The 25,871-nt window shown below is 41.7% G+C and overlaps 1 protein-coding gene across 4 annotated transcripts in view; it reads right to left on the bottom strand.

Moving 5' to 3' along the window:
• rnf111 (ring finger protein 111) overlaps nt 1-23,964 on the bottom strand; it is a 38,071-nt gene extending 14,107 nt beyond the window's left edge. For 3 of the 4 annotated variants that reach the window (XM_083549897.1, XM_083549898.1, XM_083549899.1), the window contains exons 1-3: nt 23,494-23,959; nt 20,002-20,927; nt 5,299-5,419 (exon numbers count right to left, since the gene is read on the bottom strand). In XM_083549897.1, coding sequence (XP_083406023.1) covers nt 5,299-5,419; nt 20,002-20,860 — 980 coding nt within the window. In that variant the 5' untranslated portion in view covers nt 20,861-20,927; nt 23,494-23,959. Of the gene's footprint in view, nt 1-5,298; nt 5,420-20,001; nt 20,928-23,493 lie in introns of all 4 variants that reach the window. The other variant, XM_083549896.1, reaches the window with a different exon arrangement.
• Between the last annotated feature and the right edge of the window lie 1,907 nt (nt 23,965-25,871).

Below are 25,871 nucleotides of genomic sequence, written 5' to 3'. Positions count from 1 at the left end.
TAGGATAGAAACGAGAACTGGAACATATTGGAGCAAACCAAGCTACAAATGTATGCGTCGATATCCGAATCACAGAACCGTACACCTCACCTCACCTTTACTGAACAATGAATTGGCACATCAGTACCTGACTTTACATACACCTTACACCACTTTACCTGACCACACATTTGCAGAAGAGGGAAGGTATAAATATGGAATGTGCACATACACACACACACATTTTATATATATATATATATAAAAATCAACAATCTTTTGGTAAACTTTTGTGTATAAAGTGCAGGGAAACATGGTGACATGAAAAGAGCGAGACCTCGTCACTTGGTGAAAGTGTATACAAAGTGAAAGAGAGGAATGTGTTGCATCCTAAACATCCGGCTTTAAGCATGTAAGAGTGTTTTAAGAGTGATATCCGTCCGTGCTGTTGGGGCGTTGGAAACCTAGCGCTGCTAAATGCAGCCTGGCATCTGCATGCCACAGAGAGGCTTTGGCCCTAGTCAGGGTGACCATGCTGACTGGCATTCTCCATTAAACACAAACACACACACACACACACACACACACACACACACACACACACACACACACTGCAAGAACAGTAAAGCTGTACATGAGCTTAAAAACCATGCAGATCTTAAATAATCATATAGATCACAATCAAATAATCACAGACTTCTACCTCGTATTTATTTATTTCCAACCACAATCTGTATAAAGACTTTGATCCGTTAAAATATTAAGGTACTGCATATTTACTCAGTTAAATTTATTTTTGACACTATTTTATTTTTATGCACATAAGGACTGTGCTATCTATGTAATCGATCCATGTTATAAACCTATATTGGAGTCTTACATTGTAATTAACAAGCATATGTAAAACATGCACAAGTGTGCAAGCTGCCACACATACACACTTTTTCTGCCCTTGGTCACAGGTCTCTCACTTCTTCAGAGCTGCAAAGACCATCAGCCATTAATCACTCTTGTTCATGTGCGCATGCGCGCTCTCTCTCTCTCTCTCTCTCTCTCACACACACACACACACACACACACACACCTCCCCCTCTCTTTGCCTCTAACTGCTTTCCTACATTCCTCAGTTGAGAGATGAGGCAGATTGGCATTCAGATCCACTACCTAACCCCAGTGGTCCTATCGTCTGCCGCGCGCGCACACGCACACACACACACACACACACACACACACACACTTTCTCCCTCCCCCATAAGAACATGAGTCTACAGAAGTGCACCAGCACGGTGGTGCTGCCTACCATGTTATCAAGAATAATAGGTTTCCTGACCTTTACGAAAACAGGAGAGATAGAGCCGATGATATCGAAAGAATGCGAGAGAGAGAGGGGAGAGAGAACGAGAGAGAGAGGGGAGAGAGAACGAGAGAGAGATGTGCTACAGAGGGGGAGGGGAACACAGTAAACAAGCCAGAGGCTCATCAGGGCTGCTGAGTGGTGGAACTGGCAGCGATGCAGGATCGGGGTATGTGCTGCTCGAGCACGGGTGCACTTGTGCACTTGTTCACTTGTTGGTCTTGTGATATAGGCATGTAGAAAAATTATTTTTGTTTCTTTTAAAAGTCTAAAATTAGGGTGGAACAGAACACACAATGTACACAAAAGGGCACCGCGGTTTCTATTCTTTCTCTCCTCTGTTCACAATTCAGAAGCTCCGTATACAAGAGGCAACGAGAGAATGGTTTCTCCACCACACGCGCTACGAGACTCACCTACGCGAAGACGGTCACGTGATTCAAAACATAAGATAAAGGATCGAGGCGACCGAAAAAAACACCAGCCAGCAAGATGATGTTCGTGTGCTCGAGCTCCATGAAGACATGGTATGAAACAAACCAAAACAAAAAAAACAAACAAGGCGTTTAAATGTCCTGCGCAAAGTTCTACCCTCCTTAACCTCAAAGTGCACCTTCAGGATAACCTGGAGCCTCCTCCATATAAATGTCTGATCTCACTTATACCCATGGACCTAAATGAACACCGCAAGGCCAAGCCCTGAAATCTGGTACCAAACGAGAAGAAAATATTACAACAGCAAATGGGGAACAAATCTGGAACAGTGTTGAAACACTGATCTGGATGTGATGGTCTGTGGAGCACAATATAAGAACATGTACTTGGTTGAAGGTGAAGAAGAAGAATTTGAAGGTTCAGATGAGCATGTTAACACTGTTATAATATTTATTTTACCTTAAGTGTAATAAATAAATAAAATCCACACCACATGAATCTTCAAAAGCCAAAATCTTGGTAAAGTTCTCTCAATTGTACAGATCTCAGTTTAATGCCGTGCCGAGGGTGTATTTTTTACATCTTTGACCATGCTCACTATTACTCACTGCTGATTGGACTAAAACTGCAACAAACCTGACGCACATTTGGACTGTGATACGGGCCTGTGTACATCTTGTTCACCTGTTCGTTTTGAAAATGCTAAATACAAGGTTCCTACACATTGATTCCAAAATTCCACCTTTCCAGGCTTAAATATGCAAACTAATTTTTTTTAAAACAATATTAAACATCTGAACTAATTCATTCTTTGAAGTTCAAACTATAACATGCCTTACGTTAAACCTCTAATGTCTGAGTCAGAATCTCTGATGTATGCAACTATATTACCAGATAAGTTTCGGAAGGCTGTAGCGTCTGTAGTTCATACAAATCGATCCCAAACCAAACCATGTTAATTTTATTAAAACTGCAATTCTAAACCAGTGTAATGTTAATCATTTTAACTGTAAACCTTCAATCCTACAGCAAGTCCATGAAAAATGGCTTTTGGCCATGTCCACACTAATACACTTTGATTTGAACACATTATTTTTCTCTCTGTTTTGTCCACACTGAGACGGCATTATGAGTCAAAGAAAACAGTTTTTTTGAAAACATTCTAGACTAATTTAAAAACGCTGTTTTTGCATCGCAATGCGGACTGTGCGTGAAAACGGTGACATTTTTAGCCATAGCCCTGATGTTTCAAAGAGCCGGAAAGTAAATAAACGGCAGGCGGAAATGAAAACGAAAGTGTGGACACGAAGGGTTTTTTAGAAATGTACCCGGATTAGTGTAGACCTGTAGCTTTTGCTTTACGAATTTAATATTTAAAAACTTAAATTTTATATTTTAGAAACCCGAATATGGTAATAGTATGGAAACCAAAACTATTTTTTAATACTCAGTGTTTACACCTCCCCCCATACTAATCTAGACTTAAAAATCACTAGAATTAAATTGCATTTTTTTCCAAAATGCATAACACTGTATAGATTTGAAATACGCCTCGTTTATTTATTATTATAATTTTATTTTTATTTTGAGTTGGATTGTGGGAAGAACCCGGATGCAAGATAACTGATCAACAATCAGTGGCTCGGTTCAACATTCTGGCTTCGTTCCGAATTCATATGGACCATAACAAGAGAGTGCCAACACATCATCATCTTAGAATGTCAATCCATGCAAATAATAATTTAAGTCACTGCAGAACAAATCTACTGATATAGGTGAGGTGAGGAAGCCTGGGGCACAGTTCCAATTCACCCCAAAAGTGTTTAAACTGGTTGAGTTCAGAGCTCTCTAGCAGGCCGCTCAAGAGCTTCCACTCCAACACATGTAAAGCACTGGTCAAGCTAGAACAGGTTTGAGTCTCCAAGATCAAGAGAACCACTGCATTCAAAGACATCCTACACAAATGTGTGCCTCCGACCTTGGGGTAAGTTTGAGGAAGAACCACATATGACTTGAAGTCATAAAAAGAGAGTTATCCCAATACGTTTATCCCTATAGTGCATATTTGGCCAAAAAAAAAAATAAAGATTTTTTTTCGAAAAGGCAAATGTTTTAAAATGAATAACCAGTCTATGAGACTAGCCTTTTCTCATTTTAAAGCTCAGGTGGTGACGCTTTTGCACAATGCAGATTACACTGAGGTATTACACAGTAGTCTGTATGCATAATGAGTAGGTTAGGTAACAGACCACATAAAATACTAGCATTGGTTCTCTCATTGGTCCTATTTTAAAGAAAAGAGTATCTGGTGGGATTTAGAAAGTAGCAATAAAACATGATAATAGCACCAATAAATGAATCGGCGCGCCAATAAACCAGGTCACATTTACCATTTTTGCACCGCCAGCAAACCCAACAGCTTTATATAAAACTCCTGTATTGTATACAATCTGTTTGTTCTGCAAATTTTCAAAGAAGTGAATATTAACATCCGATGCTTGTTTTATTTGCCGCAAAAGTTTCAACGTTACAAAGTTCTTTTAGCTTGAACCATTTGTTTTTTTAAACCAGAGTAAAAAAAAGTATGTGTCGTTGTTGAAGTTGCATAAATGACAACTGAGGCCAACATGACCTAGTTCTGAACAATCCCTGGCTGTTTTTATGGCTCTGGGTTACTAAGTACAAGAGGTTGGGCAAAGGAGCCTATAACAGGAAACTTAAATGTAGTGAAAATCTTTTTTAATTTTTTTTATTTTACAGGATAATTTTGGTTCAAGCAACCAGATTCATCAATCACATGCACACAGTACACTTACTGCAGGGCTACAGAGGCCACGCCCCTACATGTACAGTACATTCCTCCATAATGCACATTTTATAAAAATTATTCTAACAAATAAATCAATGTAAAAAGTCATAAAAAAAACAAACAAACATCTGTGTATTTGCATGCTGTAAGATTTTTCTCAGGTTGTGATATAATCATGGCTGCATCACGGTTTGAGATACAGGGCTGCAGATACGGCAAAATGTTATCTTAGTAAGGACGTGACTCAACTGTTATTGGGGAGGGGGAATAGCTTAAAATAATTCACCAATAAGCGTGGGTATAAACGAGTTCACGGCTTTGAAAAGTCTGATTTTATGTTGATGAAACCTTTTGTCAAAGGCCTTTTTCATGGAGAGCCTCAGGGAGAGCGAGTATGACCTTGGGATTCTCTGAAACTGAAACTAGTCTGTCAAAAAGACACAGACTTTGTTCGATCTTTAATGCTGGAGAGAGAAAGAGAAAGAGAGAGACCTGGGAAGTGAAGGGAGGAAATACATTAGCTCTGACTGAGCCTGACCTTGTAGTCCAAGGCAACAGCTGGGAGAACCATGAATGCCTACACAAAAGTGGAGCCTGTCAGCTTCATTTCAGGGCCCAGATGTTCATCCTCACACACACACACACCACTCAGAGTTCCACACTGGGGCCAGACACAATCAGCAACATGTTAAAAGGCGCATTTCGCTCTAGACAATCTCACCTGTAGGCATCTCCTACAATTTCAACCTCGCTGTCGGTGGAAGTGACGTTGATCTCCTCGCTCGCCGGAACCGGGGGTGCGGGGGTAGCTTCGATCACCACCACATCTTCATCCAGTGCACCTGAGACACACAAAATATTATTCCTTTAGTCATATCCTTACAATAAAAAGACACCACACTCTTCTGGGGGAAATTCCACTCGAATTTGGGGTGTGCTTGTGGTCATTTAAGAGGTAATAATGGTCAGAGCTCTATAGCAGGAGATCTACACCCCAACCCATGTGAAGCATGTCTGCACGGAGCTGGCTTTGTGCACGGGTGCATTGTCAGGCTGGAACAGGTTTGGGTCTCCAAGTTCAACAGAGGAGAAAAATGTCATGCTACCACATGCAAAGACATCCTATACAATTGTGTACGTAATAGTTTGTGTGAAGAACCACATGAAAAAGCCAGGTGTCCTAACACTTTTGTGCATACAGGATATGTGCTCAGTGAATACATCCGGCTAACACACACGAATAACTTTAGAACGAAGTGAAAGCATCGAGTGACGCACGAGCGCTACAATTTCAAGACCACACGACTTCTGAGAAAGCCCTCAAGAGTTTCCAAATACCGAAAGAAAGCCACATAAACACCACCTGAACGTCATCTGCCCTCCTTTCCTCACACTTTCTCTTACAATTGCCTGTCATTTGCTGTGCCAGGTTTGAGTTTGGCTATAAAAGTCAGCATGTGTTCGTCCCGGGGTACAAATGTAGGTCATGCTTTAAAAAATAAAATCAAAATCAAAAATAGAAAAAAAAAAAAAAAAGATGCCGCCTGAAGTTTGCAAATGCTTGTTTTATTTGTTGTTGTTGTTTTCCTCCTATGAGCAATCTCAGGGTGTTTTATAAGACGAGTTACAGACTGCGTTTGTGGTAAACAGGAATGCAACAATGCAAATTTACATACATGTAGAAAGGCTGAGGAACATGAAAACATGCCATTGTGAGAAAGTATGTGACGACACACATGACAGAGTTTTACTTAATATCAAACTGTTTACAGTAATAAATCAATCCCACAATCGATACTGATATTTATTTATATACACTGTTTTAGAGATCCCCAACCATGGGGTCGTGATTCGGTCCCACGCCCGTGGAAGAGCTGCTACCGGCTTTGCCAGTTTGTTCTGGGGAAGAAATGTTTATAGATACGCATGTATTAATTATTGTACAGTTTAAGGTGGTCAATGTGCATCTGGTATAGTGGTACAGATTTACGGTCCTCTGAAAATAACTTAATATACGGCCATTTTTGTCAGCATGGTTTCTACAAAAGTGAGTACACCCTAACTATGCAAAAACCACACGTCCTATTAATCATGTTCATGTTTTTGTCTGCTTGACAGGATCATACAAATTTGTGTATTTTATATTAGAGTAGATAAAATCTTGTGCTTTGAGTTCAATTCGCTTATACTGAACACTGGATGTTCAACACAGCACCTCATGGGAAAGACACTGAGGATTTGATTAGAATTGTTGCTCTCCACAAAGATGCAGGGGCGAGATGAAAATTGGTATCGCCCTAAAACTAAGTTACAGTACAGTGGGTCTGGGTCATACAGAGGTTTTTCCAAGAAGGGTTTCACTCTGTACAGGACTCGCAAGGGTCCATCAAAGAAGTTGAGGATCAGGTGCAGAAGCTGCTTCCAAAAACAAAGGCGTGAGTGCTGCCAGCATTGCTTTAGAGGTTGCAGAAGGTCAGTGCTCAGACCGTACACTGCAACAAGTCAGTTTGCAGGCCGTCGTCCCAGAAGAAAGTCTCTTCTAAAGCTGGCTAATGAGAAAGCCTTTAAAACACATTGTGGGAGACAACCTGTCCCTAAGAGCATGAATTACTTTAACCATGTCCTGTGCTCTGATGAGACCAAGTTAGGTGGTGTCCAGCATGTGTGGCGACGCCCTGGTGAGGAGAACCAAGAAAATTGTGATTTGCCTACAGTCAAGCATGGTGGTGGTAGCATCATGGTATGGGGCTGCATGAGTGCTGCTGGTACTGGGAAGCTGCGGTTCATTGAGGGGAATATGGAGTCCAACATGCACTTTGACACTCTGAAGCAGAACATGATGCCTACCTTCAGAAACTGCACGAACGACAGTTTACCAACATGAAAACAACCACAAGCACACCACCAAGATAACAACAACTGCCTTGCTGAGAAAGCTGAAGGTGATGGAGCAGTCAAATATTTCTTCAGACCTGAAGCCTGTCTAGACGACTGGATCAGAACATCTCCAAAACAGCAGCTCTTGTGGGATGTTCCTGGTCTGCAGTGGTCAGTGTCTATCAAAAGTGCACCAAGGAAGGAACAGTGGTGAACCGGCGACAGGGTCACCGGCAGACGAAGCTCATTGATGCACGTGTGAAGCGAAGGCTGGTCCATGTCAAACAGACGAGCTCCTGTAGCTCAAACTGCTGAAGTTCATGCAGTTAATTTCTCGACAGGTCGGAAATAGGTTTGCAAACCCTGCACTATAATGACAAAAGTATTGGGACAACTAATATTTCCAGCCATATGTGCTTTTTCCCCAAAACTGTTCCCATAAACAATTGTAAACTATATAGTGGGATGTGATCGCATGAAATGAACTTAACATTTAAACCGGTTCTGCTGCCACATGATTGGCTGATTAGTTAATTGCATAAATGATCAGGTGTTTTTATGAAAGTGGAATGTGAAGGAGAGAGTGTGATTTATAACACCACTCATTTCCATCTGCAGGTGCACACAATCGTCACACATCCTTGCAGTTTTCCTATAACAATGGCAACACTTCCTACTAGGAAGTAAGTGCAGGCAATAGACTTTTCCATTTTGGTCATTTAAATTACACATGTAATTACACAAACTGAAAAAATTAAAATAGAAATAAATGAGTATAATGCTGGTCACGGCCTGGATAATTAGAACCTTGACAGTCCATTTCATTGGGGTTATTTGGAACCAGCAAATCTAGTAGTCTGCACTACATTGGTGTATCGACCACAGCATCTCCTGAAAGAACAGATATAAAAAGTACGCTATCAATTTTCCAAATCTTAAAAAAATAAAGAATTTTCAGCAGATGAGGATCTACCATGATAAGAACTTCATCAGCTGTGCAAATAGCACCAAATGTGCTGCCAGTACTTTATCTGTCGAGCAGTGTGACGCAGACGTCGCATCGGCACAGCGTCTGCTTGTTTGCTTCTCGTGCTGGGGAGAGGCGAAGGTGCTAAGCAGCAGCAGCACTCGGTAGGGTTCACTGCCCTAACAACACACCCAGGAGAATGGTGGTACTCGCTTGAGTCGCACACCTCTCCCAGAGTTCGCTCTTATTCAAAAGCCAGGCGAACAAAATTGAACGAAATGTATATCCTGTGCTTAATTATATTTTGTTATGGTATGAAGTTGCATTTGTTAATATGGGAAAGTGATATATAATGGGATTATATACACATACACACATTAGTTGAATTCAGATTTCTTCAAAACCTGATTAGAAATAAGATTTAAGCTCCAGAATCAATTTAGCATGAAAAGCCACAGGGCTGAGCAGGACTGCGATTGGAACAGCTGACTTTTTTTCTCTTCTAACCGTTTCCATGGTTTGGAGTGGAGGATCTTGAGGGGCCTTCGGGACCTCGTCTCACCTACATCGATACCTGACTTTCCTTGTGGCTAAATAAACACAAATACCTTTGTAGATAAATGAATCTCCACAAAATCTAGTGAAAATTTTTTCCCAGAAGAGTAGAGCTCATTATAACTGAATATATGGATTCAATGTGGAATAGGATGTTCATAAAGACACAAACTTGGAATAGATTTAAAAAGGTGTAGATGAACAGGGGGGGAAAAAAACAGGACTAAAAAGGTTGGTAAATTAACTACTAAGGTTTTTGCTTTTTTTTTTATAACTACAAGGACCAACAGGAATTCAGTGGCGAGTCATAAATCTAAGAACAAGAAACACTGCACCATAAAAGCCTACTACAATGAGAGGTCTGACTCTTTCAGCCTTGAGCTTTTGTATTTTTAACATTTCTCTAAAGGATTGGAAGTGAAACCAACATCGGCCCTTCAGGATCAGGGTGTGGGGTGAAAAAGAAAAAGCCCCTTGAGCTCAGAGGAGTTGCTCTGGTGCGTTGCAGTCTTAACCACCCACCCACTTCCCATGGAGCAGAAATGAACACTGAAGAGAGCAAAGGAGCGAGTAAGAGGGAGACTCAACTTTCCCTTAATCCTCCTGAACATATTAAAATTTTATTGGAAGCACTAAACTAACAATCCATAAAAGGACAAAAAAAAATATATACAAATACCAACATCCCTTTCCATCACCCCAGTTGGTGCAGGGCATTTGGGTTTGCCACAGTTGTCTCAAAGCCACAAGCTTGTGGCTTCATGATGACAGCTCACATAACTAACACCAAGAACCAGATAAGGCTGTGCGAGTATGATGTGAGAGACAACACCGGCACTATGACATGTCCAGGTTCACAGTATAGTTACAGTTGGCAGAAGCTCCTCGTGCTTTCATTCCCCACACGCTTGATCATCTAATCAAATCCAGCACATCATTTACAGAACACTCGAATAAAGAAACCTGATTCTGTCGCTGAGATATTCATGGTTTTGCATCACACAGTACATTAAAAGTGTTCAATAAGGAACTTTTGCTCTATTATGCTCAAAAGTTGCAGGCTATTTGTTAATAACTGAGTAGACCTGAGGGGTATCAAGGTTGTATTGGCGAATAGGGACGTTTTAGATGCGCTCTGTTGAGCTACACGTGCTCCTGAGATACCAGTAATCATTCTGCACTCCAGACCTGCGTAATTTATTCAGAGAAATGATTTGGATGGGGATTAGTGTGGACAGTTTGGTATAATGGCTTAGAGCGACAACTGCCATGAACAGTTATTTTATTCAAGTTTCCAGCACTGAACAGTTCATAACCTCGATAACAATATAACGATAATTAATAGCCATTAGGTGGCACCCAGATGAGGAAGAGGTTCCCTTTTAAGTCTGGTCCCTCTCAAGGTTTCTTCGTCATCCCATCTCAGGAAGTTTTTCCTTTCCACTGGCTCACTCTTTAAGGACAAACTTATAGGTTAAATAATTTATGAAGCTGAAATTTGTATTTGTAATTAAATTCTGCAATTAAATTTTTTGTTAAAATCATAATAATTCAGACATAATTCAGACAGATACGTTACGGCGAACCTCTTCTGTAAATACATGACTGAGGAAGTGCTGATTATTGGGGTGCCCTGTTTAAAACATGACTATATAAGAATAAATCCACAGTGAAAAAGACAAGGCTATAAATAATGAAAATGATTAATTAATAAAGTATTATAAAGATCTATGTGCAGCCTCAGTCTTTGTAAAAACAAACAGCGCGTGGAGTAAATGATTCCTTTCTAGAGACTGCACTCGCAATTTCAGTGGATCGGAAGCCGGAAAAACTATCCGTATGGATTTCGCAAGCAACAATTGGTGCCTTGACCTCTATTTATAATTAAGGGACATTTAAGTTCGAAAGCCAAAATTTATCAAATACAGATATGATGAATAAAAAAAATATATATTTAAAATAGCATTTTTAAAATGGCTCTGGCATTAAACAAAGATCTGTTCCAAATGTGGGGGCAGGCCATAGCTAATCCCTACATAATCCAGCCCTGAAATCTATTTTAAATGACCCTTTAGTCTGTTACATGTGCTATGACTTGATTATTAAATGGGTTTCTGGTCAAATAAAACATAAGACATGACAAAAAGACACCATTTTCTCCCCCCCCCCCTGTTGTCGGATTATTGTGTATTTCTTTAAGTTTTGTAGTACAGAAACAAGTATGGGATTTACCCCACCATTAGGTTTGCACAAGTCAGTGCACTCTTAGTGCCGGTCTCAAGCCCGGATTAATAGGGAGGGTTGTGTTAGGAAGAGCATCCAGCGTAAAACACGTACCAAATCAAATATGCGGATCACGAATCATAAATTCATACTGGATCGGTCTAGGCCCGGGTTACCAACTACCGCCGCAGGTATTGTTAGCCAACAAGGTACCGGTGGAAATTGGGCTACTGTTGGCTGAAGGAGGAGAAGGAGAGGAGGAAAACGTCTACAGAGACAGCAGGGAAAGGAGAAGTGGAGGAGAGTGAAGGTTATAGTGGGAACTTCAAATGTTGGTACTATGACTGGTAAAGGGAGAAAGGTAGCTAATATGATAGAGCGGAAAAAGGTTGACATGTAGCTCCAGTCATGTCCCACCTCATTAAAGAAGTAGATGCCGAGCCCGATAACATCCCGAACCATCTAGAGACTTACCAGTGACATTTGGATTCCACCTCATGTAGAGTTTGTACATTCAACATCAGTGTTTAAAGGCTCTGGCATGAAGAAGCTGGTGTTGGATGATCTCAAATGTTGAGCTATTTTATGAGTTGCTCAGTAGCTCCTGGTTCCAAAACCTCAAATGACTGTATAATACTGTAGAAAGGACATTAACAATCTTAGATTCCAGGAACATTGGCGGGGGGTTAAAACTATCATGGTATGGATGTGGATGGAAAGAGAAATGGTGTAGGAATGATCCTGAAGGAAGAGTACAGTAAGAGTGTAGTGGAGGAGAGAATTTCTGATAAGGCGATGAATGTGAAGCTGGAAGTTGAAGGGGTGATAAATCAATAATAACTGTAGTGAGAGATTCAGGGAAGAGGTCAGACAGGGGCTCGGTGGTGGTGGAGGTGCTAGATGATTGGGCAACTACTGCAGAAGTGATAAGGGAGACAGATAGAAAGGTACTTGGTGTGACATCTGGAAAGACAAAGGAAGAAAAAGGGATGTGGTGGTGGTATGAGAAAGTGCAGGAGAGCATAAGGAGAAAGAGGTTGGAGAAACAGAATAGACAAAGAGATGAGAAAAGTAGGCAGGAGTACAAGGAGATGCGGCAGCAGGTAAAAAGCGATGTGGCGAAAGCAAAGGAAAAGGCATATGAGGAGCTGTAGGAGAAGGACACTAAGAAAGGATAAAAGGATTTGTGCCGATTGGCCAGGCAGAGGGACCGAGCTGGGAAGAATGTGCTGCAAGTCAGAGCAATAAAAGATCGAGCTGGAAATGTGTTGACTAGTGAGGAGAGTGTGTTGAGAAGATGGAGGGAATATTTTAAGCAGCTAATAAATGAGAAAAATGAGAGAGAGAGAAGGGTGGATGATGTAGAGATGGTGAAGCAGGAAGTGGATAGGATTAGTAAGGAGGAAGTGAGAGCAGCTATTAAGAGGATCAAGAGTGGAAAGTCGGTTGGCCCAGATGACACCAGTAGAAGCATGGAGATGTTTAGGAGAGATGCAGTGGAGATTTTAAACAGATTGTTCAACAGAATTTTGAAAGCCAGGCAGAGAGAGAAGAGGTGACCATCTGTGAGCAACAGTATGGTTTCATGCAGAGGAAGAGCACTATGGACACAATATTTGCTTTGAGAATGTTGAGAAGTATAGAGAAGGTCAGAAGGAGTTGCATGATGTGTTTGTGGATTTAGAGAAAGCGTACGACAGGGTGGAGAGAGGAGTTGTGGTATTGTATGAGGAAGTCTGGTGTGTCAGAGAAGTATGTGAGGGTGGTGCAGGACATGTATGAGGACAGTGTGACAGCAGAGAAGTGTGCAGCAGAAACGACATACTGGTTTAGGGTAAAGGTTGAACTGCATCAAGGATTAGCTCTGAGCCCTTTCCTATTTGCAGTGGTGATGGAAAGGATTAAGGGAGAAGAGGTGGAGAAGGTTCAGGTGCCTGGGGTCAACACTGTAAAGTAATAGAAAGTGTTAGAGAAGTGAAGAAAAGAGTGCAGGAAGGGTGGAGTGGGTGGAGAAGTCATAGCATGAGTGATAGAAGTGTATCTTTAAAAGTGAAAGGAAAAGTTTATAGGACTGTGGTGAGACCTGCGATGTATGGTTAAGAGACAGTAAAAGACAGAAGGTGGAGCTGGAGGGATCAGAGCTGAAGATGTTGAGGTTTTCATTGGGAGTGACGACGATGGACAGGATTAGACACTAGTTTATTAGAGGAACAGCGCATGTAGGACGTTTTGGGGACAAAATAAGGAAGGCGAGATTGAGATGGTTTGGACATGTACAGAGGAGGGACATTGGGTATATCGGTAGGAAAATGCTGAGGATGGAGCCATCAGGAAGGAGGAAAAGAGGAAGACCGAAGAGGAGATTTATGGATGTGGTGAAGGAAGACATGCAGGTAGTTGATTTGAAAAAGGCAGATGCAGAGGAGAGTAGTATGGAGACATGTGCAATCCCTAATTGTAACAGATAAAAGAAGAAGAAACAAGTATGGGATGTGGGTTGTGCATCATAAATGCCACGAATTTGTTCGTTTCCTCGTAATGCATCTGTGGGATTTTCGCACCGAGATTATCTCAGCAGTTAGCGGCCTTAGCGAATACAGACTCCTTTAAATATTTACTGCTTCTGCCACACAAGTTGTGTAAGTATTTCTGGGCTCCGATCTCAGTGAAAAGGCTGTTTACTGTAACTCGCAGACACTTTTTTATGAGATGTCTGAGAACTGTAAAGAATGCGAACAGCCGACGTCTTGCTTGGCAGCGGCTTCTGCCTTTTCAGAAAGAGAGGGACGGATGTGACGGACGGTGTTAAGTGCTAAAGCCTGTTCGATTCTGTAGGATTACAAAACAGCAGATTTCCACACGTGTCTCTTTAGGTCTTAAAAGGTTGCGTGGTATAAGTGTGTGTGTGTGTGTGTGTGTGTGTGTGCACGCTTTTGGGCTTAAACCACAACAACAAAAAGTCATGGTTAAGTAAGCTCTTGCAGTACTAAAGTCTAATAACAGCAGGGAGACTAGTGGGTGTGTAGATGATGTTGCTCAACAGGAAACACACACACAAAGAATATGAAGACTTCACTCGATTTTTTTTTTCCATTCAGTTTGGCTACAGCCTTCTTTGATTCCCAAAACCCGTAATCATAAGCACAGAATTAAGATCTAGCTTTATAAACAGAGGTGCATAAATAGGGAAGAAAAAAAAAAAAAAGAAAAACATTTTAGAAGGAGGTCAGGAGAAAATATAAATAAACCTCTTATGATGGTATGACGAGTTTATCTCGAGATCATGCTATCCGTGTACTGCCAATTAAAACGTTTCAGCCACTGTGCTTTTCCAACTCACGCCGATTTGTCTATCTAAACACAGCCATATGTGGTTCTTCCCCAAACTGCTCCCGCAAAGGTGGCTGCACACTTATACAGGATGTCTTTGGATGCATTGGCATGACTTGATCTAGGAGACCCAGCCCTGTTTCAGCACAACTTGCTCCTATGCACAAACTCGGTTAAAATGAAGATATGCGTTGCATGGGCTGGAGGATCTCTGACTGATTGGAAAGCTGACTGCACCCCACGCCTCCTCACCACTACCTGATGTTACTACCACCCTTGTGTCTGAATGAATCTCACAAATCTCCACAAATTGAGTGCAACATTTTCCCAAAAACAGTTTAGTTCACGAGAAGAGAACCTACATATTTACAATCATCCTGGTAGCGCATTGTAAACTTTGATGGGTGTTTTGAAGAAAATATTATGAAAACTGCAGGCTAATGTGTAGCCAGGGTCACATCATGAGTCTACTACAAGTCAAGTCGCATGAATATAATGGCCACGGTTCTTTCGTCTGGATCCCGTAGACGTATGCAGGATGTTGTCGGCGTTACAAAACAGACTGTGCAGCCTTTCAAACAGGAGACTTTTTTCAGCCTGCTTTAAAACACAGCCTATCTAGGCCACCTCTTTTCTAAAGGGGAAGCAGGGGTAAGCGGCAGCACTATGGAAGGATCGCAGTCAGTCTAGTCTGTAAAGGATGATGTCACATGATAAAGAATGAGAGACAGAGCGAGAAAGAGACGGTGAGAAAAAGGAATGCATCAAAATACAAAGCATCATCTATGCTATTTGTGTGTCCAACATACTGCACTGTCCAAAGAGAAGAAACTTCTGGCCTTTTTGGACACTGGACCCACAACTGAAGTGCTGCAGAGAGGATAAAACAACACCAGCAGATATGCTTCATTAAAAAATATAAAACGCAAACCTGGCAACTGCGATTCGGGATCTAATCCACATTTATCATCATTTAAAAACGAGTCAGCGCTCCCTCTGTTAATGAATGACATTTACGTCATGTAATGAATATGATAAAATCTTCAAAATTATGTTTCGGTTTGTCGAAAAACACAGAACGAGGTTGTTTACGGTGTTACGCCAGCTCTGAGGCCTCGCGGCCTAAACGTGAAACAGCTGTCACATTCACTTAAATATTTACACAATAGATAATGCGCATCCATAATCAGTTACTGTATACGGAGATCATACAACATGCCATTTGGATAAAAGCACTGGGACACCTGACTTCACTAGCCATAATGGTTCAACAAAGATGGACACAATTGTAGATGATGTCTTTAGATGATATAACATTGAATTTCCTACACTTGAGCTAGGAGACCCCCACCTGTTCCAGCATGATAATGCCCCTGTGCCCCAAGCCAGTGCCATGAAGATATGCTTTACATGGGTTGAGCTCTGATCTCAACACTATTGACTGATGAATTGGAATGCTGATTAAACCCCAGGCTACCTTACCTTCATCATTACCCGACATTACAACTCCCTTTTGTTTCTGGATGAGCACAAATCTCCATAAGCCTACTCCAAAATCCAGAACATCTTCCAAAGAGAGTGGAGACTAAATATGGAATGGGCTGTTCAAAAGGACACTTTCACAACTTATGATCAGGTGTCCACAAACCTTTGTCCATATAGCGTATATACGAATGCAGACACCAACACCTATATATTCAAGCATTTGAATGAAATTAAGCGGAATGCAGAGAGCTGGTCTCGGTTCTGCAACGGATCCTTGCGGATCAACATCTTTCCAATGGGAAAATATCAATGCGGCAGTCATTTATCATCAAGTGCAAAAACGTTAAAGCAGTACATACAGAATTTTTTATTCCAGGTTAGAGCATTTTCCCGGAACACATTATATAACATGAACCGGCTCCTTACAAAACAGCAACCACCACATACACACTAAGTAACTATGCAAATGATCATAAGTGCTGTTTTTGAAATCAGATTTTCTTTTGGAAAGAGTTGGTCAATAATTTCATTACATTATCCCCACAATGCCTTTACTGTTTTAGCGCTCTCTACCTAACGAGACTGATGCAGCGGTGCTTTATTCCTTTGGTCCTTTATAAACGATGATCACCACAAATTCCATGCAGGCGATTCCTGAAACCGCCTCCTCATGGTCTTCAATCTTTTATTAATGATATCGCTACAGTTCTGACCAGCCAGATAAAAGTGATGGGTTACAAAATGTGAGAAGACCAGCTGAGAATATCATCTGGGTCTTTCTTTGCTCCATCAAAAGACATTCCACCACACAAAGCCACCAGCATTATGGCTGACCACACATGCACACCTTTCTCACACACACACACACACACACACACACACACACACACACACACACACACACACACACACACACACACACACACACACACACACACACACACACCTTCTGTTGATTGGAAAGCAGTACCATAGCAGTCGGGCTCTCATGACCAGACTGTGTAAGTGTTGATTCCCGTTTATCAGATAACTTAACACAAAGAGACTGGTCTGACACAGACACAAAAACACACCCAATGCAAATTCTGCACTATAACTGCTGCTGAACTGCTGTACATGGACAGGAAGTATTATTAAACTGACAATTTGCTGCACTATCAACTATTTGGCTCTGTTTACTGCATGGTCACTGAGTTAACTTGTACAGGTTGGACAAAATGCGGGTGTCTGTTGCTGCTCGGTACAAGTGTTTGTTGTTCTAATCAGTTGTCTTATGTAGCACCTTGGTCCTGGAGGAACCTTGTATCCGTTTAATACATGATGTATCCACATCTCGTCTCTGCTAATGTCATATCTATCGTTCCTTTACCGAAGTAAAACCGGTCAGGCTGATTTTACAAATTATACAAATAAAGCATTTATGATTCGAAGGTCAGAATTCCGATGCTTAATAAGGAAGGCGTGTGGACAAAATTACGCATGAAAACCCGAAGACCAAACCTTTCCATGTGACAGATGGCTCAGAAAGTCCCTGGCCTTCGCTTGCCTCCTCCGCTTGTACTGGTAATGAGTACGGCAAACAGCTGGACGAGGAAACGCTGTAGTGGGTGTGAGAGTGTTGAGCTGCCTGCTTCTGAACCACAGACAGCAGCCTGTTCTAACAGCTGTGACACGTTACCCTCGGATTTGGGTTTATGGAGTGTTGAACATTTTTTATTTCAAACATGTACATACAGGCTAGGATCAGACTCCATGATGCTCCTCTGCTCTGGTTGGAAAGAAAAATCTCCAGCTATAGAGCTCTAACCTCAACTCTACTAAACAATGAAGACTGTACCCCAGGAGTCCTCACCTCACCTACATCAGTACCTGACACTTCAGGCTGAATGGGCACAAATCTCCACAACAAGAAACTAGTGGAACATCTTCCCAGAAGCGTGTAGGTTATTATAAGAGCAAAAAGGACTACATGTGGAATTGGTTGTTCAAAAAACACTAACCTTATTGTGAGGTGTCCACAAACGTTTGTCCATATGGTGTGTGCGAATATATAAATTAATTTCTGAGCCAGTATAACTCGTCCTTTCATAGATGGCAAGAGAGAACTTGGCCTAATGAATCATTAATGCTGTGTGGTGGGTCTGATCACACATGAATGCCAAGAAGTCTAGGGAGGAAGTAACCACATGTACCATTTACTGTAATGCTTTGTTGTTGAAAATTTGGGGATAGACACTCAAAGTATTGTAAAAACTGAATATTTAGGAGAACCCTGGGATCAGAATGTTAGCTTTCATTTCCATATTGACATCAAGAAGTGTGAAACCACTTAGAACATGGCTACCTATGATGACAGACTGCCTGATTTGTAGGTGAGCATAAGTACCAGATTATGGTCTGGTGAATAACTTGGGCAGTATTCAACGTTGCATTCCTCCCCTCCAAACGAAGTCCTTTGCTGTTTGCTGTATGATGAGGTTCTTCCCAACTTGCTTAAAAAGGTATTTTAATGAAACCTGGAGGACAATGTTTTTTTTTAGAGTTCTGAATTCATTCTGCTGCTCCCATCAGGAGTTCAATCATCAATCAACATGATCTGTTCCAGATGTGGAAGTCCGATAAGCCCAAGCCATTACACTTCCCCAATGACCAAAGAAAGGCATGACCAAGAAGCTTCAATGTTTTGGATCATGAGCAAATCCTTTTCTTCTCCACACTTTGGTCTTTCGATCACTTCAGCAGAGATTAATCTGAATTCCAAAAGCTCTCTGTAATTCTTCGCGAATTCCAAACTTGCCTTCAAATTTTCACTTCTGACAAGTTGTTTGCCATGTATTCTCTAGATTACTGCTCGCAAATGTTTCCTCAAAAGGTGTACTGAGATTTCTAACCTGCACCTACTGTTCCGTGGAGGTTATTGATGTAGGTGACCAATTTTTTGCTTTTAATTCACAGCTTTCACAAAGTTTGGAATCAATTGCTATGGTTTTCCTAGGCCAACCTGTTTGATGCACACCAGGGGTTTCAAAACAAAAACAATAGAATTGGTCTGGCCATTCCAATACTTTCGGTTGGGACCGTAAATGAGCACTTTGGAAGAGTGGCTTTGGAATGACATTAACTACCGAATGCATCTGCACCTGTACATCTACTGTTAACAAAATCTGGTGATCTGCATTGAAAGCAGTCAATCAACTAGTGCAAGCGATGCAATAGAATCAAGTTTTTACATGATAAATGAACAGTAACATAAATCTAACTTGTATCAATGAGGCGAGGCAAGATCCCACACACATTCCACACATTTTGGTCCAACCTGCTGCTCTTGAGTCAATTTGAAGTGTCTGATTTCCCGAAAATAGAAGTGTCTGTTTTTCACAGTTCAATTCCAGTAAAGCAAGCGGTTTGAACTAACGGACCGCAAAAACCATGACGTGCAACATTATATGGACAAGAGGATTGGGAGACGTGACTTTTCCAGCCATATGTTACCCAAAATATTACCCTAAAGTTAGAGGCACACAATATGCAGTAGCATGAAATTTCCCCTTATTTTGAACTACAAGATCCAAACTGGTTCCCAGAATGACAATGCCCCTGTGCACAAAGCTAGCTCCTTGAAGATATGCTTTACATTGGTTGTAGTAAAAGATATCCTGCTATAGAACTCTGACCTAAACCCTACCGAACAGCTTTGGGATAAATTAGAACACTGACTACACCTACACCTGTATCTACAGAATCTGTCTTGTAGAAGGGATGACATTTGACTGCTGGTCAAATGGGTGGTTTTGTTCTGTAGATATTTGCCTAATAGTACAAGTGAAACCTTGGTAACTGGCAGTTGCCCAAATGCCCACTAGCAGCCAGTAGAGAGTGCATATGGTGCAAGAGGCATAAGGTGGTGAATTCTGAAACAATCTCAAAAACTCTAAAAACAGAGATTTCATAGACATTTCCATAGCTGAGACCAGGTTTGTGGTTTACCTGAGGCCACGTTGGTGCTGTTCATCTGACCACCAGGGCTGCTGCTCACTCCCACGTACAGCTCATCGTCCCCCTCGGTGGAAGAAGATGAGGAGGAGTCGGAGGTCAGCTCTTCGCTAGAGCTACTGCTGCTGTGTAAGAGTTCATATTTCCTGCGTGCGATCACCTCCCTCTTTTTCCTCTGCAGCAGCAGGCGCTCCTTCTGTTTCGGAGTGCGCTGAGCTCCGCTACCGCCCTTTGCAAATCGCTTCCTGTTGAGCTGCCGTGGCGAGCTCAGGCACGGCCGCTTCACGTGACTGGCCTCGGGGTTTTCAAGGCGTGCCCATTTGTGTGACCTGCTGGCTCGAGTCCGGCTCAGGAGAGTACGCGTCTGGCCTGTTCCTCCTCCTGCACCTCCCCCTGCGCTGGCAGACGAGGGTTTAACGTGATGCTGATGCCGACCGTCTTCCTCTGAGCTCAAAGTGTCCGAATCGCCAAAGCGCAGGCTGGACGACGGAGAGGAGGCGCAGTCGCTGAACGAGGAGTCGACGTTTCGCTCGTCCTCGCTGCGGGTCTCCAGGCGGGGTGGAGGAATCGCCGGTTCGCTCAGCCTCCCCTCCTTCAGAGAGCAATCCGAAGGTCCAGGCTGCTGGCTTTTTCGCTTCTTCCGGGTCCTTTCGGTGTCTCTGCGTACTCCGGAGTCTCTCAGGGGTCGATGCCTTGTCTCGGCGCACAGCGTTGTGAAATCTCCTGCGGCCTTGCCGATCACGTCCACCTCCGAGGGAAAACTTTTGGCCGTCTCCATGGGCTCGGGATTGACCAGAGGCCCTTTCAGCGGGTCCTGTTTGCGGCGTGCGTCGGTCTGGACCTCGCTCTTCATCGCGAGTCGCTGGAAACAATACCAACACGGCGGTTCCTATGTCATCAGCAGGCCGGAGATCCCGCAGCTGCATGAGAGGGAAAAAGAAACAAGCAAATAAGGAATTTGTCTAGAAACAAGGGGGAAAAAAAAATGGTCCGTGTGGCTTTAATACAACTGAGTGCCACATTTGAAGTACAATACAAATAGTTTTGCATCATTCTGCATAAGTCAGGTCTTCACTGAATTACAGTAAGGTCAACCCAGGTTTTATATACACACTGAGAAAACAAACAATCCCACACCTATCTGCTGGCTAATGCCTTCTCGCCGTTATTAATGTAATAAATCAAGGGGAAAATATACAAGATAATGGAGCTGGGGACATTACGAGCCTCTGTACTGGTCTTCTTTTAATTTGACAATATGCGTACACAGAAGAAAAGAAACGGAGATCTAACAGCTTAGCTATTTTCTGACAGCTGTCTGATGTCGTTGCAAGAGATACAAAAGCTGCTCAACCCCCATAAAACTCCTCTTGTACTTATACTCGAGAAGGACTATGCACTAGGACTGTTAGCTATAAAATAACAGAACTTAAAGCAATCGTCCAACGTAATTATTCCTGTCATGGCAAGAAAAAAGGATTGCATTACTTAACAGTTATCAATACCCGTAAGAATAATCGCATCAATGTGAATGCAATCCCTTCTCTATTTAGCATCCGTCTACACACACCCCCAGTCACTAAGGAAAATAATTCGGAGCCAAATAAACCAGCAAACTCTCTCTTGTGTCTGTGTCACCGAGGCAGCACAACACTTCCAATGCAGCTCTGCGTTTCCATAAATTATAAAAGCAGCCAGCTGTTAAAGAGACCCATGGTCTCTCTGTTCAGCGCAGTGGTGGCATTGTGTAGACAATATCCATACACACACTAAAGTTTGAAGCCTGCTTCAATAAGCCTTGGGCTACAACAATAACCTGGATGTCAAACATGAACAAACAATATATGGAAGGAGTAGGATTACATTTTTTCTTTACTTTGAGATTCCTAACTGTTTCAGCATGAACATGCACAATTCCTGCACATAAAGCTATGCTTTACTTGGTCTTCACCCAAACCCTCTCACCTCAACACATTATCTCAGAAGAGTGTGTGTGTGTGTGTGTGTGTGGGGGGGGAGATATCTTATGGTCAGGTGTCCACAAATATTTTGCCAGGCATTAATTAGAAATAGATAATCAACGATCAGTTAAGCTCACGATCTAGAAAAGTTTCTTAAAAAATGCTCACAATTGTTTAGCAACTAGACATATGATTTCTCCCTCCTTTCCCTGAACAAATCAGAATCTTCACCTACCACAGAGCATTATATTTTAAATACACCATGTCAGGCCTAGACTACGACCTACACGTGTGTGTTTAAGGGGGTGGCTGTGGTGATGGAGATGCCACTAGTGAGATGTGCACTGTCGTCCTAAGCTCCTCCGGGAGTTCAACTCTGGATCCCGCTCTGTGCCGCTGAGCCAAGGAACCAGAGTGCTCCTTGTGCCCGTGGGGGCCGCCACTGACAACAACGCCCCCCGGCACCGAGGTGGATACAGATTTCAGAACGTAGAGGATTGCGAGAGAGCTGTAATTTCCTCTCTGGAGGATCGCTGTGTAGATCCTATAGATGTCGAGTTACCTCGCTGTCAGCAAAACACATGACACAGGCGACATTCTGCTGCATGCTGTCTGAGGACCATGTCGTGTGTGTGTGTGTGTGTGTGTGTGTGTGTGTGTGTGTTCGATGACATACTTTAGACTGCGATACACAGCGAGTTGTTTAATCATGTATGTTTTGCGTGCATTTTTTTTTTTAATAGAGGAATCGAAACTCTATACTAGTCACTATAAAAAAATTGTGATCTGTACGCATAAATCAGTGTGACTCATTATCTATATATACACACACATGCATATATATGTATATATACATACACACACGTACGTATATTTATATATAAACCTCTATACGCAATATAAAAAAAACCCCACAATATTGGCCAAACCCCTATTCAGGACTCCACGGTGTATCAGAACCGTACTACGCAGCGCACTATTTTAATGCCTGGCTCGGCGGATGGACAAAACAACGTGTGGTGTGGCCTGACTTAAAGTGTACCCAAACACAAGAGGTTGAAACCACAAAAACACAACGTATTCGCGTTTCCAAACACATTAGACATAAAACATACCCATGATACGCATTAAATCGTTTCAAACACATAACTACGGATGTAAAATTAACTCCAGGTCTGAAATCGAGGGCTTGAGGGGGGTTGATGAGATGGGAAATAAAAGCCTTTACACTTCGGGGGGAGGTGAATTTAAACCAGGGGTGTTATAGAACATTTGAGAAATTATTTGAGAGAAAATCGGATGAGAGGGAAAAAATAAGGAACAGGCGTAGAGATGAATTTCGGACACACACATTACATATATATATATATATATATATATACACACACACACACAGAGAGAGAGAGGGCCTCGAGATCAGCGTCTCCAGGAGCCAAACAATAGCTAGTCGGTCTTCAGAGCGTGATTATATACATATAAACATATAAATACGAATATAGATGTATACACCGAAGTAGTACGTTACCTGTTTTCACTCTGAAAGACGCCGTGCTTCTTTCCGACCCGCTCCCAGGGCGCATGCGGACCGGAAAATAATAAGCATAAAAAAAGGGAAAAAAAAAAAAGTGATAAACGTCACGAGGAGAAATGGGAGGGGGGAAATTGAGGGGGGGGGGGAGAAACCCCAAAAGAGGCCTGCGGTTAGCAAAGCTATGCTAAGCTATGCTAGGCTAAGCTCTATCGTTATCTCGAGAATCCGGTACTAAAAAAAAAAAAACGGTTTAAAAATTGACTTCGACTTTGCCGTCTTCTTCTTCTTTTTTCCTCCTTCCCTTTTTTTCCTTCCCTTTCTCTCTCCCTTTATCTTTTCGTCAACCGGAGCGCCCACCCGCCTGCCGCTCGCCGTCGGCTCTCAGCCGAAGTCCCCATTCCCGCCTCAGTGCGGCGTCCATGACACCCCGCAGACCCAGAATATGCAAATTAACCGTTCTACTCTGAGAGACGGGGGGAGGGGGGGTAAAATATAAATAAATCCCGCCTACAACACGCTCATTGGCTCCCAGGATCACGGAATTACGTTTTATTTGATATGATTGGTCTATGAAGCTCCCGTGCGCTCGTACTCCCGTGCTGGGATTGGTTCATGCGCTCGCACGCGCGAGCGCGATTTCCCCATCTCGTTGGGCAGATTAAGTGCCAATTATTATTTAATTATTTATTTATGTAATTTTTATTTCAATGCCGTAAGTGACTGGTTTTTGTCGTAATAACGGTGGAGAAAAAAAAAACAATACAGTTACCAAAACTGCCATGTTGTTGTTGTTGCTTTTTTGCGACACATTTGCGGCTGCTTGACGACCGCAAAACAAAAAACCTGTATCTGAATGACATCTAAGATTTTCTTTCAAATCACACATAAAACGTCTGAACCAAAAAAACTAAACTAAAACATCTACATCTCTTATTCATACTTTGGTCGATTTATGCCATCTAGGGGAACAGAGTTTTGAACATAAATATAAACGTTTAAAATGTAAAAAAAAAAAAAAAAAAACAACCCTTTTATCATATTTCATTATTGTTAATTTAGAAAAAGAGATATTTTTTTCTGTTTGTAATATGTGGTCATGGTATATATTTTGAATGTAAATCTACAAAACAATCCGTTATTTCTATACTCTAAATTCTACAAAAACTATAAAACACTGCTATAAAATTGTTATTTATTTATATATATATATATATATATATATATATATATATATATATATATATATATATATATATAATTTATTTTTATTTTTTTAAGATTGCTCTTTGGTTTGTGATTATTTACATGTGGCTAATAAAAATATTTTATATATATATATATATATATATATATATATATATATATATATATATATATATATATATATATATATATACACATACATACATACATACACACACACACACACACACACACACACACACACACACACACACACATATACACACACTGGAAATCAAAATTATAGAACAATTTATAAACAATTGAACAATTCTGAAATAATGTGATCTTCACTGCTCAACAGATGGAGTTTTTGTCCTGTCTATACCATGCTACCAGAACACCTTTTCCACAAAATAACTAAGGCATTTCCAAAAAAACATTACTTTGCAGAAAACACACTGATCAAAATTAGAGAACAACAATGACTGTAGCATGGAAAAAGATTTAAAAAAATGTTTCTGAAGGTTACAACAGTCATCAATTAGTAGGAAGTGTACAGGCCTCTGCTCTGAATGACTTCAGCAAATCTGCGGCCACAGGACAGCACTCGTCTCTCACACTGCTCTGGTGTGATTTTCGTCCACTCTTCTTCCAGTCTCCTCCACAGTTCGGTGACTGTAGTGGGTTTCTTGGCTATAACTTTGTCACCAAGGATTTTCCAGAGGTTCTCTATTGGGTTGAGATCAGGACTCTGGGCAGGCCATGTCATTATTTCAATGTTTTCAGTTTCAAGGAACTGCTTTACCCGTTTTTCTGTGTGACATGGAGCGTTGTCCTGCATGAACACTGCGGGCTGATTGGCTGATGAACGCAGGGAAGGAACTATATGTTATTAAAGAAGGTTCTGATAAACATTTGCATTCACTCTGCCATGTAGCTGTATAAGAGGCCCAACTGCTGCTGCAGAAACCATGCCCCAAACCATCACACTTCCTCCTCCACTTTTCACTGACTTCTTTACACACTTTGGGTTCAGTCTTTCTCCAGTTTGTCACCGAACATAATGTTTCCCATCGGACCCAAATAAATTAAACTTGCTTTCATCACTGAAGTGAACTTTGGACCAGTTCTCCTCTGTCCACACAACATGTTCCTCAGCAAAGCTTAGTCTAGCCTTTTGATTCTTT

The sequence above is a fragment of the Silurus aristotelis genome (assembly GCF_946808225.1).
Source record: "Silurus aristotelis genome assembly, chromosome: 9".
Taxonomy (NCBI): Eukaryota; Metazoa; Chordata; class Actinopteri; order Siluriformes; family Siluridae; genus Silurus; species Silurus aristotelis.
This window is presented reverse-complemented; position numbering and strand designations above follow the sequence as displayed.